This window comes from Lithobates pipiens, unplaced genomic scaffold (assembly GCF_037356315.1).
Source record: "Lithobates pipiens isolate NorthernLeopardFrog02 unplaced genomic scaffold, aLitPip1_a1.2 Scaffold_8, whole genome shotgun sequence".
NCBI lineage: Eukaryota > Metazoa > Chordata > Amphibia > Anura > Ranidae > Lithobates > Lithobates pipiens.
Window position 1 is genome coordinate 469,524,069 of NW_027507903.1, and position 21,535 is coordinate 469,545,603.

The 21,535-nt window shown below is 42.6% G+C and overlaps 1 protein-coding gene across 21 annotated transcripts in view; it reads right to left on the reverse strand.

The window, feature by feature from the left end:
• Positions 1–21,535, reverse strand: part of EPS8 (EGFR pathway substrate 8, signaling adaptor) — a 293,475-nt gene that overhangs the window by 15,423 nt on the left and 256,517 nt on the right. For 15 of the 21 annotated variants that reach the window (XM_077468593.1, XM_077468592.1, XM_077468591.1 and 12 more), the window contains 6 exons: positions 20,888–21,036; positions 11,689–11,872; positions 9,349–9,383; positions 2,764–2,863; positions 2,242–2,385; positions 1,091–1,126 (listed from right to left, as the gene is read on the reverse strand). In XM_077468593.1, the coding sequence (XP_077324719.1) occupies positions 1,091–1,126; positions 2,242–2,385; positions 2,764–2,863; positions 9,349–9,383; positions 11,689–11,872; positions 20,888–21,036 (648 nt within the window). Of the gene's footprint in view, positions 1–1,090; positions 1,127–2,241; positions 2,442–2,763; positions 2,864–8,091; positions 8,660–9,348; positions 9,384–11,688; positions 11,873–20,887; positions 21,037–21,535 lie in introns of those variants that run through there. The other 6 variants (XM_077468602.1, XM_077468601.1, XM_077468608.1 and 3 more) reach the window with 5 other exon arrangements.

The window sequence follows — 21,535 nt, forward strand, 5'->3', positions numbered from 1 at the left end:
AAAGTGGAACTTCACTCTCTCAATCAAAATTGACAATTTTTTATCCTTATGGTTGTTAGAATTAGTAAATAGATCGCAAGGTATACATTTACTTTAATTATTTTTTTTTTATTTCTTCAGTTATTTCCAGGTTTTTCAGGCATTGGCAAACTATGTCATATATCCATCCTTCCCCCTTTTGAAGGGGAAGGAGGGGTTTTCTCAGCTAAGCTCACCCTCCTGCCTACATGCGTGAACTAAGGGCAGATGGATTCCAGGAAGTAAATGTTACATAATTCATCTGCCCTTACTTAAGGTGCTAGGAGGTGTTTTTTAAGTAATTTCTCAGCAAAATAAATTATAGAGACGTGGATGAATGGGCGAGTTTGCTTTGAGTATTACAAATGAATTAAATTGTGTATTTGGTTTGTGGTACTCGGATGCAGTGTAGTTCCGCTTTAACTGCAAATTTCCTTTAAATAAAATCCTTCAAAAATGCACGTAAATTAAAAACACACTAAAGATGTATGTGTGGCAAATGTACTCATACTTGTTTTTGGCTGCTTCATACTTCAGCCCAGTCATATTTTATGAGATTTCCAATGCATGACATAAAAGGAAGTTCTCACCAAAAAACAAACAATGGAAATTATTAATTAGAAGGGCAACCTGACTGGGAATAAAAGCATCCCATAAAAGGATAATCTTTACTTCATATACTAGACACATAGATATGATCTTTGAGTACTTTAGATAACCATTAAAATTTGCAGTCAATGACTCAATGACGTCTACAATTTTGTTTTTGGGTTAACACCACAAAGGTTGACACAGCGAAAATCCCGCTTGTGCTTGTTGCTCTGCTGGTTTGGTGCAGTCCTGGAAATAACTGAACTTGCAGTATGCAGCTGATGATCCAGCAGGTGGAGGTGGAATATCAGTAGGTGATATACTACATTTTATCATTAATAGGAAGACCTCAATATTTCTGCTGATCATCACACTTTGGCATGTGTGTATTAGGAAAATAGAACAGCATCAATCCCACAAAATGGATTTACACACAGAGTGGAAGGAACAGCAGATCTGACAAACCATGCTGGAGACCCACCTTGAAGATTTCAAACTCCTTCTTTGGCATCAAAAGCTTTTGGTGGAGCATGTCAATACACAAAATAATTGTATGAAATGCAAAGTTATTACTAGTTACATCCAATCCAGAACTGTGCTTTGTGATCTACTGTCTATGAGGAATCTACCAGGACCCAGTGCATCCCTTTGATCTGCTATGCTAAGCGATCTAAAGCAGTGGTCATCAACCCTGTCCTCAGGGTCCACTAACAGGCCAGGTTTGCAAGATAACTGAAATACATCACAGGTGATATAATTTGCTGCTCAATGATTGCAGTATTCTAGTCTGCATCTTCCCAAGGTAATACATAAAACCTGGCCTGTTAGTGGGCCCTGAGGACTAGGGATGAGCTCAGGTGTGTTCACATGGACCACGTGCAGAGGCCGCCAGGAATTCAGCGCAGCGCTGCGCTAATCACAGGCAGTGAGACATTGCCCGATCTCTGCAGCCACACATCAGGCAATGTCTCACTGCCTGTGATTAGTGCAGCGCTGCGTTGACTTCCTGGCGGGCTCTGCACGTAGTCCATGCGAACACGCCAGAGCTCATCCCTACTGAGGACAGGGTTTATGACCATTGATCTAACGCATTGCTCAATGATCTACTACAAAGGAGCAGTATACAGACACTTGCTGCATGTGGGGAATACTACCAGGTCTGTGATCGAGTGCAATGTTTACGAGATTCAGTGATTTTCTATTTACAGAGATCCAGTACTGGCTGCTACCAGTGTGCAGCTAGCTGGGGAAGGACAAAAGACAGCACAGCAGGGTGGAGAAGGGAGCCATAACAGGGAGAACTGATGGCATAAACACTGATTTTGCCACGATTTTGTACAGGTCAAGAGGTCACCAATGTAAAAAAAAGCAAAAAAACGCCCAAATCTGCCTAAAAAAATAAAAAGTTCCAGAACTTAATTTGAGCTTCAGGCGTTTTGGAGCTTCTGGCTTCAGGCGTTTTGGCGAGATGTGTCAGTAATTGATTTTTTTTCCCCCCCTCCAGCGTTTTGTAGCTTCAGGCTTCAAACTCCAAAACGCTCAGGTGTGAATGGGGCCTAAAAGCTGCCACCATTATGTAAAGATATGAAGTACAAAAGCTAGTACAGGTTTTATGGAGTGAGAGTTCTTTACCTGGAAAGTTTGGCTGTAAAGTGGGTCTGAACGGGCCAGTGATGACTCTTCAGCCTTCACCATTCCCAGGATGTTGTTTGGCACAAAACCAGAAGAACCACTGGAATTACGGACCTTCCACCATTGCTTCTTACTATCGATGATCTTCAAAAGACAGAGCCCAGGAGTAGAGTAACTGCCGAGATAGAGAGCACAAGCAACTGCCGAGACAGAGAGGGAAAGCACAAGCAACTGCATAGATAGAGGGGGCATAAGCAACAAAAAAAAAAAAAAAAAAAAAAAAAAAAAAAAGAAGGACAGACAGACAGACACTGCAGAGAGAGAAAACAAATAGCTACAGGAAAGATTTACCTTTTAAACCAAAACTAAATATTCTACAAATAACAAGCTTCCAAAACAGAATATTCCCTCACCCATCCCGTACCTCGCCAGTTCTACACCCACAAATAAAATATCCCACCCAGCTTTCTGTCCTGCTGGGTCTTTATCGCCACAGAAAGAATATCCCATACAGATTTTTACCTCCACAGTGTCATCTTTCATCACGGAGAGCTCGTTTAGGTTCCTGGCTACAAAGTCATACTTGCATACGGCATATTTTGGAGTATTTGCCTCCTGATTTCTGTGTGGGTAGAAAATTGGGATGTAAATTGTAGAATAAGCAGAAGTTAGACTAATACAAACACATCCATAAATACATAGTATAGGAAATAACTGTCAGACTAACTACATGCTGTCAGCCTGAGAAGTCTCACTCTTCCTGTTACAGCATCAATATTGCAGAAAGGAGATTGAGATTCCGCTCTAGGTAGCTAGCAGAGTCAGACACTAGGACTAGATAAAAAGCCAGGATCCTGGTGTCACCCATGTCACACTGGTGGGTGATGTAGCAAGACAACATCCACTCATAAAAATAAGTCAATTCTGGGGCTGTTTGGGCCTTAATATATACAGTATTTATAGACCTACTTACCAGAGTCCTATACTGTTTGCAGTGTGTAATATCATAGGAGGGAGAACTATGAGGGCATTCTGTGTCAGGCTGATATCAATGAATTAGGAAAGGCCACACCCTGTTATGCCCTTGATGGCCCATATGCCACACTATGGTGGGCTTCCACATTTTTATCCACAGCAGTACCACAAGGCATCATTCAGTGTCTTCTGTGCGAACCCCACCCAGAAAGTTGGGGGAGTCATGCCTCTGCATTCAGCTATTGGTGGCTAGGGGGGTCTTCTAGAAAAAAAAAGCTCACCCATAAAATGGTTTCCCTATAAAAGCACTTGCCCATGGTGGACAGCTCACCCATAAAATGGTTTCAGTGGTCCCAGGCGACAGAAATGGGTTTCCTACAAATAGTACATAAATACCACAGTGTTCCTATACTCCAGATGGGTTCCGAAATGTACCTTTTATTGAACATGTCCTGTTTCTTTGGTTTCTTATTTCTTCTTTTTCATCCAAGTATTTGTGTACATTTTTATCTTTAATTTTTCTTTATTTTTATATATAAATTATTAAAGTTTTTACCTGATTCTACCATTGTTCGTAACGACTAGCTGCTATTGATTTCCAATTACTATACCAACAAACTTTTATATATTTTTTTAGTAGGGGTGGCTTTCACATACTCCAGGGGTCAGGGCTTTTCATTGTTGCACATTATCGTTGTGCAAAATTCATCGCAATAAAAAAAAAATTAAACATTTATTTTACTTTTATTAATTTACTATTTCCGAGTGGTCCAGTTTTGTCAGAGAATTGTTCGTTATTTTTTAATAACATTATTGAAAAAAAAAAACTCTTTTAAAAAAGGTTTTAGTTTTATTCCATCCATCTTTGCCCATTCATGTCCACGGGGAGACCATTGTACTGCTCCTGCCCCGGAAGTGATGTCATTTGTCATCAGGCCTCTTCCTGAGTTTCAAGGAAGTGGATTTCCCCTGGCACTGAGCTGGTTCCCTGGGGTCTGGTAAGGTGACTGTGTGACATTGGGTGTTCACTGATCGTTTCACTACAGCGGGGACAATCCTGCTGGTGTCTGTTGGGGTTTTTCCCCGTTCCTGGCAATTCTGAAGCTTCCAGTTGGGTGATCCTAGTGTGTCGTTTGTGGACACCTGAGTTCCCAAACCCCTCCCCCCCACAGCTACTTCAGGGATGTAGAGATGAGACATGGATTGACCCATTTATCAATCCTGCATCCTTTTTTGCTCATGTGTTCCTACACCTATATTCATCTGACTAAATATAAAGGAACGTGCAATATATCATGGATTTTAATGAATTATTATTTATTTGTGTATTTATGATGGGGTTTTTTGTTTTCGATATAGGTTTTTGATATGGATTCTGTCATTTTTACATTAGTGCATAATATATATATTTTTAGTATTTTTTTATTAATAATAAATCACAATAATAATAATTTTTTAATAATAAAAAATGAACTTTTTACTCTTTTTTCCCCTTTCCCGTCCCTTTGACGCGACTCTTTTTGACACACAATTTTCAGTTCCACCATTCCCTATAAAAGCGATTGCCCATGGTGTACGAGACTAGCCTTAGCTCTGAGGAAGGGGGTGCGCTCCCGAAATAAGTTAGCTGTACCCCGTGTTCTGTGCTTACCCATGTACTGCGTTTGTGGCCTTTTCTTAGTTGTATTTTGCGAGTACCCACTTTTATACAAAAATGTCTTATTATTAAATTATTTCTGGTAATGCATTAGGTGTGTGGGCCTTCCATTTATGTTTTTCTTGCATTTCCTTTCGGATTACCCCATCTGAGGAAGATAGCATCCACCTAGTTTTGGGATACCATATTTACCTTTCACACCACCATTTTATCTGACATCTGTTACTCCATACCTTGGAAGACCTGTTACTCCATACCACTGGAAATGACTGCGTTTTGTACCAAATACATACACTACTTACCTGCTTCGGACTAAAGCCCTCAGCGACAACTGCTACCTTGCACCATCAAAATGTTCATATACAGACTAAGCAGAAAACCATCAGGAAATTAGTCACCCAATCCCCAAGAAACACCTAAACCCAATTGGCTCGATTTACTAAACACAAATAGACTGTACTTTGTAAGTGCAGTTGCACTCTGCATGTGCAATTGCTCCAGAGCTTAGTAAATGCGGTGGTTTTACTTTGCAAAGAATACCCAATCACATGCAGGACATTATTTTTAAAAAAAAAAGCATTTTTGCTTGCACACAATTGGATGATAGAAGTCAACAGAGCTTCCCCTCATTTACTGAACTCTGGAGCAACTGCACTTGCAAAAGCGCACAGTCTTTTTTTTTTTTTTTTTTAAGCAAATCAACCACAATGTGTAGGGATTTGGGGAAAATCAAGGTCATATTGTATCGTTTCTACAGGGATCCTTACACAATGGGTTGTAGATATGATTGGTCACCCAGAAAGAGTTTTATATGAGAGAGCGATCTCACAAAGTAACACTGGTGCCTTTAGCTAAAGCTGTGCTCGTTCACATGTGTGTCAATACCCTGCATTTATTTGTCATTTATTCAGCACTTTTAAAGCCTCATAATCGCCCTTCAACATCTGCCATCAATATTGCAATGGCACCAGAGAGCGCTGTTCACATAGGAACGATAGTGTAGTGTTGCCTAAAAATTAAGCAGTATTTTCATTAAGCAGCTTTCAAGATGCATCAACGCTTGTCAGCCGTCTCCATTGATTCCAATGGTAATGCTCTGTAACCACCCCTTAACCACTTGCCGACCAGCCATCGCAGTTTTACTGAGGCAGAATGGCACGGGGGTAGGTGAAATGATGTTATGTTACATTGCTTCGCCCTGTGGCCACTAGGGGTGCATGTGCACCGCCTAACCCCAGAGCCGATGCGAGTGCCCGGCAGGCGCGATGACCGCCGGGCTCCCGCGATTGCTCGTGACACACCAAGAACCAGGATCTGTGTGTGCCATCACACCACAACCCAACCACGCATCAAAGCAGATCATTTCCTCTACATCACTTCCCCTTTAAACGCTTCTCACTAGAAAACTACACCTTCATGGGTATTAAGCATTCCTGATGCTTTTTGAGCGCCAGATACACACAATTAAAACACGTCAAACACATTGTATATGTGATAATGAGCATTGCTTCATTCCCCATAATCAACACACATGTGAACGAGTCCTGGAACATATTTTAAGGAATCTTCCTGGAGTGTTGGATTATCGCAAAAACACAATTATGCCCAGTCTGGATCAAAAGCTCCATAATAAAGTGCAAATTGTTATTTTACATATGGATTGTGGAAACTCTACTGTGGGCACCACTCAAGGCTCACAAACAACATGTGCCTTGTGGAATCTGCCTAGTTATTGAGTTTCAAAGGTCAAGTCATAACCTTATTCTGATAAATATTCATCCCCAACAGCAGGCAGCCTGCTGTATTGTCCACGTTTCCTGCCATTCAGCACAAAGTTAGTGGTCAGCATGCCAATAAAGCTCATTAAAGCGGAACATCACTCTCTCAATCACCATGGACTATTTTTAATCCTTGTTCTGCTAGCATTAGTAAATACATAGGAAAGTATTTTGTATTTACTTGTTTTTTTTTTTTTTACATTTCTCCATTTACATCATGGTTGTCTTCAGGGGGGGTTCCACAGCCAAGCCATAGCTCCCAACTGTCCCTGATTTTCAAGGGACTGTCCCTGATTTGGAGCAATGTCCCCCTCTCCTCTTCTATTTGTCCCTCCTTTTAGGGCCAGTTCACACCAGGCACAGTTCCGTTCAGTTCCGCACTAAAAATGCATGCACAGCATTTTCCATGTATTCCAATGGCTCTAGTTTACACCATGCAATCAGTTTCTGGTCAGTTTCCGGTCAGTTTCTGGTGTGGAAACTGACGGGAACTGACTGTATTGGTGCAGAAAAAAATGGAACTGCATCTGGTGTGAGCTGGCCCTTAGTCTTATCTATATACTTGTATATAAAAATGCACATTTTATCTTTCAAAAAGTGTTTCCCAGTGCTAAACCTTTCATCCGAATTCTAAATTGCTGCATTTGTGAATTTTAAAAGCCAATATAAAGGAATATTAGTGGTAAAAAAATGTAGTTGTGGATTTTTTCTTGGTTATGTCCCCTTTAAGGGGCATGGCAGGGGTGCGCGTCATACGCCTACATATGTTTGCTAGTAGGTGTCCCTCATTCCCATCTCAAAATGCTGGGCGGTAGGGCTAAGCACACCCTCCTTCCTGCATGCCTGAACTAAAGTCAGTTGGATTCAAAGAGGTAAAGGCTACAAGAATAATCTGCCCTTACTCAAGATGGCCACAGGAGGCATTTCAAAGTGATTTCTCAGCAAAATAAAGCATGAAGACATGGATGACTGGATGGGTTTGCTTTAGATATTAAAAATGAATTGAATAGTGTTTTTGGTGTTCAGATGCAGTGTAGTTCCGCTTTAAGATTAGGTTAGTGAAGCGTGGGCTGCTGCATGTACTGTGTATATCATAGTGTGTAAAACTTCACGAATTAGACATTTACACAAACATGACCTACAAGATTGACATCCACCTGGTGGCTTTCTAGAGGACATACAAATTCCACTGGGGGACCCCAATAAAACGCCTTTCTTCAATAAACCACAGCTAGAACAATAGAAGATTAAATGCTGTGATCATGATGATGGCGATCTGCCCTCCATTCCTTGTCAATTTTTGTGACTCCTGCACCGAAATGGGGCATTTCCCTTGTAGGGAGGGTAATGAAGGTAAATAAGATGTTGGAAACATAAAAAGCAACTGGCTGGTTTAGAAGTATTGCAGCGTGTGTTAATAAAAAGCCCAAGAAACCAATATCTGAAAATACTTTTATTGTAAATAATGTGGCATATTTATAATAAATAGGTGTTTATAGAAATATTGATTTGGACTGATTTTTGCATCTTTTTACATTATGAAAATATACATATATCAGAAGCAATTACAGCTATAGATTAAAGAGTCCTTCTCATAAGCCACATGCTTCATGCAGAGAAAGTCATGTGGTTAATTAAGTGATCTATGAGGAGGGGAGTCACACTGATTGGTCAGGAATGATTGCCTGTATAGAAGAGTAGAAGAAGCAGTAACAATTTCCCTTTAGGAGATGTCTAAGCACAAAGTGCGGCGTTATTAGTATGATAAGGAAAGGCTTAGTTAATTATAAATTTATATATATACAAAAGGTGGGCAGGATTAGTAGGAGACATGCAGAATTAAATGGTGTCAATTTGAACACCGCAACATCGGCAAGTTAATGACAGTTGTGGGGTTAACTCGTCTCCAATAGGACATTTGGTCTTCCGGAGGTGACAAGGTACAGCTAATTCACATATTCCAGCAGGGTAGGGGAGGCCAAGTTAGGAATTATAGAAATAAAAATTCCTGTGACAAGGAGAGAAGTAGACCAGTCATTAGAAGAACATAAACACATTCCCTGGCTTGGGCCAAAGTTCAGTGAAAACATGAAGGTGCCTTTTGAAATTGTGGGGAATCGTCAGCCTGAGAAAACTACTATTGGGCTAAGTTTACACTTGCGGTAGACCTTACCGTCCCCCTCTGAACAGTGAAAAGATCGCTTTTATCAGGCAGCTGGAAGGCGATATGTCACCGCCTCTTAATCCTCAAAAGCCTGCACCACTGTGCCGCGCCATGTGCATTGCATGCATTTGCGCTGAACTCCTTCCCCCTTCACCTGAATGAGTCATGTTTGGTGGCGGTACTGCCTCCTGGCCAGCTGAGTGCAAAGGGGGGATTCATTTTGCAGCGGCTGCAAAGTAAGACACTGCGGCAGCAGCAGCATGTGGACAATCCCTTCCAGCTGTCTTTGCAGCTTAAGGTGGCAGTCGGTCAGTGGTCAAACCATGGCGCAACCCCCTTTTTTGACCACCCTCAACTGAAAGTGTAAACGAGCCCTTATTGTTACAATGAATGATCAGATATAGACAAGGCTACTGATGTAAGGCTACACTGGTGTAAAGCTGCTTCTTGTTGGTAAGGCTGGAAAGAGATTAGCAAATGACAAAAATATTCCCCACACTCAGCTATTGGCTCTTTGTTCTTTGTACACTCACCTGTCAATGTTGGGAGAGTCCGGCACTCGGGAGAACTGCAAGATGGAATTAAAAGGTATTTAAAGATTGTGTCATCCCCATTGCCCATAAACTAGGTCAACGTACCTAACAAAAAACACCCACATAGCGTACATAACGTCAACGACGACATGTAAACCTTGTGTCCCTAAAGCACATAACCCCCCCCAAGTACCCAACCTCAGCACACTGTTTCTACCCCCATCCACACAATATAAACTACCCCAATGCACCCTGTATACCTAGAGCACTCAATGTTCATAACCTCACAGACTATATGTAAACCCTTACAATGTACACAGCCCAAACCCAATGTGTATACCTGGTGTACTAATTGTATACAACGCCACCAACTATATGTGTACCTCCAGCCAATGTACACAACCCCAACACACTGTGCATACATGGTGCACACAATGTACATAGTCCCATCTATTGTATGTAGATCCCCTCCCATACAAGGTAGACAATCCCAGACACCAGGTTTATACCACCATCCACATAATGCGCAGAACCCCATGTATACCAATTCAGTGTACAAAAACCCACCTACCATATGAATAACCCCACCCCGCACCACATACACAGCCCAACACAAAATGTATACCTTGTGTATGCAATGTACATAACCCCATGAATATAATCGGGGCGGACTTACCATTCAAGCACATAGACAGTGCCTTAGGGCCTGGGGCCAGTAGGGGGCTCCATGAGAGGCTTCTGGCAGGGCCGGCGCCAGGGGGAGATTTTTTTTGCCAGCTTTAGTCCCCTGTAGAGCAGGCTGGAAAGTAACAATGTGTAGGGGGGGGGGGGGGGGAGCAGGGAGCAAAGAAAACAGCGGGGAGAGGGGGCCGAGCCTACTATACAGTGGCATGTGGTGCAGCTCTGTGGTGCCTGGCATCTCCACCTCCGCTCAACATTTCACAGTCACTATACAGTGGAGGGGGAGGGGCATCTGACCCGGGCCGCAAAATGCTCCTTTGCCCATGTAGACAACATTTCTTGCACTGGCCCTGGCTCCTGGTACCTTTATTGGGTAATCAGATTTAGGTCTCTGCTTCTCTGGACACAAGACCTCCTCAGCCTATTGTGATTTACCCAATTTTGGTCCCCAAGGAGGATCAGTTTGTGCAGTGCTTGCCAGGAGTGGCCAATATTGCAGCACCCCTAGACAGTCTGTGAGGCGGGAGAATGTCCGGGGTGGGATGGAGCTACAGAGCCCGGTACTGGCGGGACTTCCCAGGGAGGAGGACACTTAGCTCAGTGACTGGAACCTACCAGCTGCCTTCCTGAAGAAGAGATACACTGAGAAGATCGAGGGCTGCAAATCCCTGGCCAAGAGCTGGAGGATCAGGTGAAGGACACACTGGAGACACCACCGGAGGGAGGAAGGAATACTGGGGCGGCTGGTGGAGTTGTGTGAGAAACTGAGTGTAGAGAAGACCGGGGATACCTGAACGCTTGTAATGTGGGCAGGGCAATATATAGGCGGGACTTTGTATGGGCGTGACTTTAGTATGGCCAGAAATGCAGGGGGCCCTATGGGTGTGACTTTAGTATTGCCAGAAATGCAGGGGGCCCTATGATCTCCTACTGCCCGGGGGCCCCATAAGTTATCAGTCTACCCCTGCATATGTGTATACCTGGTGTACTCAATGTACATAACTTTGCCCATACAATGTACACAGGCCCAGCACAATGTGTATACCTGGTGTACTCAATGTAAATACCCCAGTTGTTATATGTATACCTCCACCAACCCAATGTACACAACTCCAGACACCATGGGTATACCCCCACCCACATGTACACAATCCCTGCACAGTGTATATACCTTGCCCAAACAATGTACAACACTCCACCTTCTACAAGTATCTTAACAAAAGCACAAAAGAACTGCAAGTTTAAGGGTTAGTTCACCTTTCTAGAAAAAATCCCTGCGGCCTCTTCTGTATGCATCCACCCCTACACCCGCCCCTTGCAGAGTTGCACGAGCATCGGGAGTGTGTGGGACCTTGTGGCACAATGTAGCTGATCAACAGCTGTTCATGTTGGGAGACTTTCGGCATCTCCTTTGTCCTCCGTATTGCGCAAGCGCTGCGCCTGTGCAGTACAGGGTGGACACTATCCAACGGGGGGGCCTTTCTCGACAGGACACCGGTTGTGTTGGAACTGACAGCTCATCACCCATGGAGGTAAGAACAGCAGGGACTGGGGGTGGGGAGGATGTAAGGTGTTCGTTCTCCTTTTCATTATATCTAAAAAGGTGAACTTACACTTTAAGCAACAAAAAGGCCCAAAAACACTACATGAGAGTTGTACCTCATTCGGTAAACTTCTGCCTTCCCGTTTCTGTTGGAGATCGGTCATATTTGGTATGGAGTTTGTCGGCTGGTTCAGTTCTAGCTCTTTAGGCATCCCAACAAAGCTCAACAATGGTGGTTCCCATCCGTTCCTGAAACGTGGGATGTATGGAGGAATAAACTGATCTTTAGGCCACTCCATTCTGTGGATGGTAATGAGAAAGTCAGGTTGATACTAGTATACTGTAAAATTGTGTGCATAAAATGAGTAAAAATAGGCAGAGCATTAGAAAAACACACACAGGGAGACATCAAGCCACCCAATTGTCCAAAACCCTGCAGGCTTAAATATAGCCAACAATTATACATATATTTTCTATACTACCAGGTAGCAGCACATCTACAAATTTAGTAACCTTAGCAGGGCTGTCACCAATGACTTCACCTAGAAATACAGCATTATTGGTGCTTTATAACAAAGGACTTTACTAGTTATAGAATGAGATGAAAGAACAGCTTTCTTCATAGCAAGATAGCGTAGATATTATTTAGTTACAGTGTTTGGGGGGGGAGTGATCTCAATAATGCATATATCCCCATATTTATCTCTATAAAAAAAAAAAAAGAAGGATGCATGTACAGAAAAATACCCGCTGATCTGTCAGAAATTCAGTGAGCTCCTAATTTTGTTTGGGCTAACATCACAGTGCCATTGCTGAAACCGCAAGCAGCATTGTCAGTTAGGTAGGGCTGCAACCAACGATTATTTTCATAATCAATTAGTTGGCAATTATTGTTTTGATTAATGGGTTAATAACCTTACAAAATAAAGTGGTGTATAATTTAGTTAATATGCAACGTTAAAAAAAAAAGCAATTTATTCTTAAATATCTCTATGCAGTGGTAAATATAAATAACCAACTATATGGTTAGAGAGAAAAATCTCTAATCCACTCTGAGAACAACAGACAGAAGAGATATACTGTATATACTATTAGAGGAGATCTTCCCTTAAAAAAAAAAAAAAAAAGGAATTTGAAGAACGTTTGTTTGGTTTTCTAATCGTTAGTGGGGGGGTCAAATCGATGTTCATTTTCAACCACAGTGACGGGAAAATTTGGAAATCGAAAACTGCTTGGTGAAAGGAATTTTCAGACAGTGTGGTTTTCGTTCAGAAATTACACTCTTTTTAAAAATCCCTACTGAGGACAGGGTTGATGACCATTGATCTAACTCATTGCTCAATGATCTACTACAAAGGAGCAGTATACAAACAAGAATGTTAAAAACAAGTGAAAATTTCAAACCAACATTCTTTCAGCGAATGTACAAAGATTTTTCGTCTGAAAATTGATCCGTGTGGGCAGCATAAGCCTCAGTATGCAGTTTGCTTTTGATCTGTTTCTGTAGTGCTTTTTGCTGTGCGTTTTGATTTTTGCGCACATGATTTTGCTGCGATTTGAGTTTTTGCTTTTTTTTTTGGCCAATTGGTTGTTGGGCAGATTAAAAAACACAATTTGCTGCAAAACCCATTACATGCTTTTCTGCAGCTTCTCCATTGAAGTACATTGAACCAAAAAAAGCATGGTTTTGTGTTAAAAAATAAGTCCCTGACCGTTTCCAAATACACAGTGGCTGAAAAAAGCATAGATGTGAACGTGTCCCATAGGAAACCATGTAAATGAACTGTAGTGTGTTTCTGCAAAAAGCACCAAAAAACACATAGATGTGAACCAGGTCTAAGACGTTTAGTAACATAATGGGGTTAAAAAAAATAAATAAAAGTAGCCCTTTATGCTACAACAAAAAGCAGATAATCACTACTGTAAGGGGTTCATTTTTTTAAACTGTAGAACTGTGAAAGTAGTATTTACAGTAGCGATTATTTGCTATTTTTGTACTATAAGGGGCTCATTTTAGTTTTTTTTTAACCCCATTATGTTACTGCCCGATCAATTATGAAAATAGTAATCGATTAATTTCATAATCGATTAGTTGCCGATTAATCGATTAGTTGTTTCAGCCCTACAGTTATGCCTGCTATACTAAAGAACTCACATCCCCCTCTACATATACTGCTGTACTACAAAACTCCCACCCTGGCCTACATTCATTCTCCTCTACATACATTGACTTCATTTTCAGCAAAACAGTGCTGCTGCCTTGACTCACAAGAGCCTGCCCACACACATCATTGTAGTAAAGGGCTCTTGAGAGATGTAGTTCATCGAGTGTGCTTACATCAGTAGCAACTGCCCCTGCAAGAATGTGGGAAACCTGGTGATGATGTCACAGGAAGTACTAAAAGTTGTTTCTTGCTACAGTAATAATGCAAGAGAAAAAAAATATTGGGACATAATCTAGATGGAGAGATGTTGGTTTTAGGGCAAATTTGGGTCATACACTTTAATGCTCTGACCATGAGAAAAAAAAAAAAGACATTTGATATTGCATTTCAAATAATTGTACAGTGAAATATACATTTACAGTGTACAATCAACTTAGTTTTTGTCTTTATGGTTCGTGTCCAAGGACAAATATGAAAGAATAACTATGAGGCGACAACATTTGTGCAGGTGATTAATGGAACACTGGGGCGTTTTTCAGGCGCTTTAGCGTTAAAAAAAGCACCTGTAAAGTGCTTGAAAGAAGCCTTATCTGCAATCCCAATGTGAAAGCCCAAGTGCTTTAACCACTTAAGGACCGCCGTATTGCCATTGTACGTCATCACAATGGCACTGGCAGGCACAAGCACGTACATGTACGTGCCTGCCTTCCAGCGGGTGGGGGGTCCGATCGGACCCCCTCCCGCTGGATACGGCGGTCCGGTTCGCTGCAGGAGCGATCCGTGATGAGGGGATAGCCGTTGGTTTCTCCTCTCGATCGCTCCTGGCCAATGACGAGCTTCCTCCCATGTGAAAATGTAAACACAGGAAGGAGGAAGTGATGTCACACTCCTCGTGGCGGTCTTTTTGACCGGACAACGCGGAGTTAAGACATACAAGTAAGTGCACCAACAGTCCACTGACACATAGGTACACATTTCACCCCAGTCACCCCCCGATCACCAGCCCGATCGGCCCCCGCCCCCCCCCCCCCCCCACAGTGTCACTAATTGCAGTGTTCATTTATTTACTGATCACAGCATTTAGTGTCAGTTGTGACTGTAAAAAGTGTCAGGGCAGCTAGTGTTAGGCCCCTTTAGGTCCAGGGTAGCCCCCTACCCCCCCAATTAAGGTTTAACCCCTTGATTGCCCTCCCAGTTAACCCTTTCACCCCCTTTTACCAGTGTCACTAAGCGATCGTTTTTCTGATCGCTGCATTAGTGTCACTGGTCCCGCTAGGAAGCTAGTTTTTTTTTTAGGTTCAACGCCAGGTTTTTATAGCGTTAGGTACCCCGATATATATAGCCTAATAAAGGTTTTAACCCCTTGATTGCCCCTAGAGTTAACCCTTTCACCAGCGATCGCTGTATAAGTGTCACTGGTGACGCTGGTTAGCCAGTTAGTTATTTAGTTATTTAGGTTCCCCGTCATGTTTTTATAAAGCTTCAGGTACCCCCATATAAATACCCAATAAAGGTTATAACCCCCTGATTGCCCTTAGTTAACCCTTTCACCAGTGATCACCGTATAAGTGTTACGGGTGACGCTGGTTAGGTAGTTCGCTTTTTATAGCATCAGGGCACCCGCCATTTATTACCTAATAAAGGTTTAACCCCCTGATCACCCGGCGGGTGATATAAATTTGGTTTTAGGGTCAGAAAGGGTCTGCGTCGCCCCAGGCAGTGCTAGGTTAGTGCCAGTACCGTTAACACCCACGCGCAAAGCATACACCTCCCTTAGTGGTATAGTATCCGAACAGATCAATATCTGATCTGATCAGATCTATACTAGCGTGCCCAGCAATTTAGGGTTCTAAAAAAAACGCATTGTTAGCAGGATCAATCCAGATACCTGCTAGCACCTGCGTTTTGCCCCTCCGCCCAGCCCAGCCCACCCAAGTGCAGTATCGATCGATCACTGTCACTTACAAAACACAACACCCATAACTGCAGCGTTCACAGAGTCAGGCTTGATGTTTTATACAGTCGCTGACAGGCTAGGTGCTTTTTTACCTGTGAGTCTCACTAGTGTACCCCTAAATTTAGAGCCCAAAATGGCAAAGCGAAGGTACACTAGTGAAGAGGCCTACACGTTTCTGAGCATGACAGATAGTGAAGAGGAAGACACTGATCTGTCAGATTCAGGCTCAGAATACGAACCTGTAGAGGACAGCGCCTCCATGTCAGATAGCTCTGACGACGAAGAAGAGGTTCCTGCTAACGTCAGGCGTACCCGACCCCGATCTTCTGATGTTGTTGAGGTGCAGGAACTGCAAGTCCCTCGTATGGAGTATAGAGCCAGTACTAGCGCCGCTCATCCTTTTGGTGAACTGGCAAGCACCAGCGGCCTAGTACACCCTGGACGTACATCCAGCACTGCCGTATCACGTGGTGACGTGGCGAGTCCCATAAGTGCAGTTCAAGCTAGTGAGGTGGCAAGCACAAGTAGTGTCCCGCTGCCACCAAGAAGAAGACGAAGGCAGGCCCGTCGTTCCCATAGTGCCCTTCCTGCAGAATTTGCCAATCCTGATTGGGTGCCCACCACTTCTGCAGCACCAGTACTTCCCCCATTCACTGCCCAACCCGGTATTCAGGTGGATACAGATGATTTTACGCCACTTGATTTTTATTCTCTGTATTTCACGGAAGATATCTATAGATCTATTGTGGACCAAACCAATTTATATGCTGGTCAACACATCGCCGCTAATCCCCAGTTGCCGTCCCTTGCCAGAGATTGGAAACCAGTTACGGTTTCCAAATTTAAGACCTTTCTGGGCCTTTCCCTCAACATGGGCACACATAAATTCATGACGTTGCGGGCTTATTGGTCCACGCATCCGACTGACCACATGCCCGTGTTCTCTAACTCCATGTCCAGGAAACGATACGAGCAGATCTTGCGGTTCATGCACTTCAGTGACAATGAACTTTGTCGTCATCGTGGAGACCCTGAATACGATCGGCTCTACAAAATTCGGCCCCTCATAAACCACTTCAACCAACGTTTTGCAGACTTGTTTACTCCCCAAAAAGTTGTCTGTGTTGATGAGTCCCTGATTAAGTTTACTGGTCGCTTGTCATTCAAACAGTACATTCCCAACAAGCGTACCAGATACGGGGTCAAGCTCTATAAGTGCTGTGACAGGGCCACAGGCTATGCATGGAGCTTTATGGTTTATGAGGGTAAAGATAGTTACGTAGAGCCGGAGAACTGCCCGGACTACATAGGAAGCGCTGGCAAGATAGTGTGGAAATTGGTGTCACCCTTATTCGGAAAGGGGTACCACTTGTACGTGGACAATTATTACACCAGCGTGCCACTGTTTAGTCACTTGTTTGATAATCAGATTGGAGCATGTGGCACCGTGCGACCTAATCGCTGGGGCTTTCCCCAGCGGCTTGTAGATTCCCGTCTTAGGCTGGGGGAGAGAGCCTGCTATCGGTGTAATAATTTGCTCGCTATGAAGTGGAGGGATAATAAGAATGTTTTCGTTTTTACCTCCCTTCATGCAGACACGACGGTCCAAATTTCTACGGCGACTGGTATTGTGGAGAAACCCCTCTGTGTCCACGAATATAACAAAAATATGGGAGGGGTGGACCTCAATGACCAGTTGTTGGCACCTTCTCTAGCTTCCCGTAAGGCCAGACGCTGGTACAAAAAAGTGTCTGCTTACTTATTTCAATTGGCTTTGCTGAATGCTTTTGTGCTATACAAAACTTCAGGCGGGACTTTAACCTTTCTTTTCTTCCAAAGAGAGGTTGTCACAGAGCTTCTGTATCCAGACGGTTCTGCACCTCACCATTCCCAACCAAATGCAGTAAGCCGGCTGCATGAGAGGCATTATTCTTATGCCATCCCGAGCACCCCTACCCAACGAGCCCCCCAAAAAAGATGTTGTGTCTGTACCAAGCGCGGATTTAGGCGTGACACCCGTTGTTATTGTCCACGCTGTCCTGGCAATCCTGGTCTTTGCCTTGGTGAGTGTTTTGAACGCTACCACACACTAGTGAAGTATTAGCGTAGGGTACAGCATTTCACAGGCTAGGCACACTAACACAGAGTCTCCCAAGATGCCATCGCATTTTGAGAGACCCGAAAATGTTACAGTTTACAGTTCAAAAAAAAGTGTATAAAAAAAAAAAAAAAAAGTAAAATAAAAAAACCTAAAAAAATATAAAATATAAAAACCAAAAATAGTTGTCGTTTTATTGTTCTCTCTCTCTCTCTCCCTCTTCTCTCTAATTTTTTATACTTTACTGTGTTTTATTGTTAACCATTTTTCATGTTTTCTGGTACGCCATTCAGCTGCAGCGCGGATTTATTTATCTTGACAGCAACAGCGTTTGCTCCCACGATACATAAAGCCGCGACTCCAACGCTGTAGGAGGCGATTTCACCACTACAGTTAAAAAAAAAAAGAGCATATATGCCGAAGCTTGGGGGCATAAGGGGTGGAGGAGCGATTTTGCTCCTAATGCCGCGTACATACGGTCGAAATTCCAATGCATGCTTGCCCGTGGAAAAGTTGTCGTACCGTGTGTACGCAGCATAACTTTTTTGCGGGAGGATGCCCCCATGCTTCGGCATATATAAATGGTGCATGTATGTCCATCATTAGAAGTGGGTGGATGAAGGGAGGTATTCTAATGGTGGGCATACCCACCGATCAATCTCTTTTTTTTCGTTCAGACAACATGACTCTCAGCAAATAGCTTGGGGTGTCTACTTTCCAAAATGGGGTAATTTGGGGGGGTTTTGTGCTATTTTGGCATTTTATGGCCTTCGAAACTGTAATAGGTAGTGGGGAGTGAAATCAAAAATGTGCGCCCTTTAAAATCCAGAAGGTGGCGATTGGTTTTTGGGGCCCCGTACGCAGCTAGGCTCCCAAAAAGTCCCACACATGTGGTATCCCCGTACTCAGGAGAAGCAGCAAAATGTATTTTGGGGTGCAATTCCACATATAACCATGGCATGTGTGAGCAATATATAAATTTAGTGACAACTTTTTGTAAAAAAAAAAAAATATTTTTATTTTTTGTCATTATTCAATCCCTTGGAACCAAAAAAAAACAATGGTCTCAACATGCCCCTCAGCAAATAGCTTGGGGTGTCTACTTTCCAAAATGGGGTCATTTGGGGGGGTTTTGTGCCATCTTGGCATTTTATGGCCTTCAAAACTGTGATAGGTAGTGATAAGTAGTGAGGAGTAAAATAAAATATTTATGCCCTTAGAAATCCTGAAGGCGGTGCTTGGATTTCGGGGTCCCGTACGCGGCTAGGCTCCAAAAAAGTCCCACATATGTGGTATCCCTGTACTCGGGAGAAGTAGCGGAATATATTTTGGGGTGTCATTTCACATATGCCCATAGCATGTGTGAGCAATATATCATTTAGTGACAACTTTTTGTAAATTTTTTTTTTTTGTCATTATTCAATCCCTTAGGACAAAAAAAAATAAATATTCAATGGGCTCAACATACCCATCAGCAATTTCCTTGGGGTGTCTACTTTCCAAAATGGGGTCATTTGGGGGGGGTTTGTACTGCCTTGCCATTTTAGCACCTCAAGAAATGAGATAGGCAGTCAAATTAAAAGCTGTGTAAATTCCAGAAAATGTACTCTAGTTTGTAGACGCTATAACTTTTGCGCAAACCATAAAAATATATGCTTATTGAATTTTTTTTTACTAAAGACATATGGCTGAATAAATGTTGCCCTCAATGTATGACTAAAATTTAGTTTATTCGATTTTTCTTATAACAAAAAGAAGAAAATATCATTTTTTTTCTAAATTTTCGCTCTTTTTCCATTTATATCGCAAAAAATAAAAATCGCAGAGGCAATCAAATACCATCAAAAGAAAGCTCTATTTGTGAAAAGGACGCAAATTTCGTTTGGGTGCAATATTGCATGACCGCGCAATTACCAGTTAAAGCAGCGCAGTGAGAAATTGTAAAAAGACCTCTGGTCCTTAAGGTGATTATTGGTCCGGGGCTGTAGTGGTTAAGAGCCCTTTCACAATGTCAGCGCCCGAAAAAAGGTCATAAAGTGCTGCTTAAACTAGCAGCGCTTTACCAGCATTTTTCGAGCGCTATTGGGGCGCTTTTGACCCCTGCTAGTGGCCAAATAAAGGTTGAAAAGCGCTGCTGCCAAAAGCGCTTTTCAAGCGCTTCCCATTGATTTCAATGGGAAGGGGCTCTTTAGGAGCGGTGTATTCACTGCTCCAAAAGCGCTGCAAAGAAGCTGCTTGCAGGACTTTTTTTGACGCCTTGCAGTCAGGCTTTCACATTGGGATTGCAGATGAGGCTTCTTTCAAGCGCTTTACAGGTGCTTTTTTAACGCCAAAACGCCTGAAAAACGCCCCAGTGTGAAAGGGGTCTAAGGATGTTGTCTTATTCTGCAAAGGAATTAAAGCAGTCTGAACCATTACATTACTGTACATTTTCATGCAATATTTATTATCAGAGGTAGATACTGTGGGGTTTCCAGAAATGACAATTGGGAGACAAAATGGCACACACATTATAGTAGAAGTAGTAAATTCCTCTGTGAAGAGGCCTCATGCACACTGGACTTTAAAATAAAGTTGTAAAAACCCCAGCAGCTTTGCAGTGAGTTTTTCAATGTTTTTGCAACAGCGTTTTTTTCTGCGCTAGTGTTTTTGTTTTTTTCCAATGGATCAAAAATGTCCAAAAACGCTGGCGAGCCACGTTTTTTGAGCATTTTATCAGCCTTTTATGATGTTAGGAGTGTTTTTACAGCTGAAAACAGCTAGAACCCACTAGTTTTTTTTTTTTTTTTAAAGCCAAAAAACACCGCAGCCAAAAACTGCTGATAACAGGCTATGTGTGCATGGACATATAGGATAAAATGATGGGGAGTTTATTGACTGTAGAAAAAAACGCCTGAATCCAAAAACAGCTGCTATAAAAACGTCCAAAAACATCCAGTGCGCATGAGGTCTAAATCACAACTCCCTGGAGCTCTTGGGTAACCCCTACCTATAGTACAACTTTCCAAAGCTCTCATGTAATATCTGCCTACATTACAGTCTCCAGAAGCTCTCAAGCAATACCTGTCTACATCACAGAGGAGACCCATAATTACCTGGATTTAGTCCAAGTGTCGCCAAGTGACCACCACAGCTTCTTCTCCTCCTCGTTTAGGATAAAACTAAGAAAATCAATGGCGTCCTTGATTAGGAGGGGGCTAAGAACAGCTCTTGCAAGCTCTGGGCCACCTGTTGCCTCCACCATCTGCAAAATAATAAACACAGGGCAATTAGGTATCTGCAATAAACGAAATAGAGCTCTTCTATTAGGACATCTGTCAAACCCCAGATTATAGTGCCCATCAACCAGATACTTTCAGATGGTGAATGCTTTTGACAGCGTTGAATGGACATGCTTATTGGAACTGCTGTGTTTGTTTGGTCTTGGCAATAGATTCATATGTTGGGTCAAGTTATTATATTCCACCCCAAGGACCTGTATGCAAAATAGTGTCTCAGTTTCAGAATTGTTCCCATTATTTAGGGGAACAGGACAGGAATGCCCTCTGTCCCTACTATTATTTTCATTGGCCATCAAACCATTAGTTGCAACTATTCAGCAGTCTGATACCATCTGTGGGTTTAATAGAGGTACCCGGAATGAAAAAAAATAAAAAAAATAAATAGGATTTCTATTACGTTCACTGACTGACACAGCTCCTTTACTTAGACCATCTGGTTGTTACGCCACCTTCAGGAGAGGA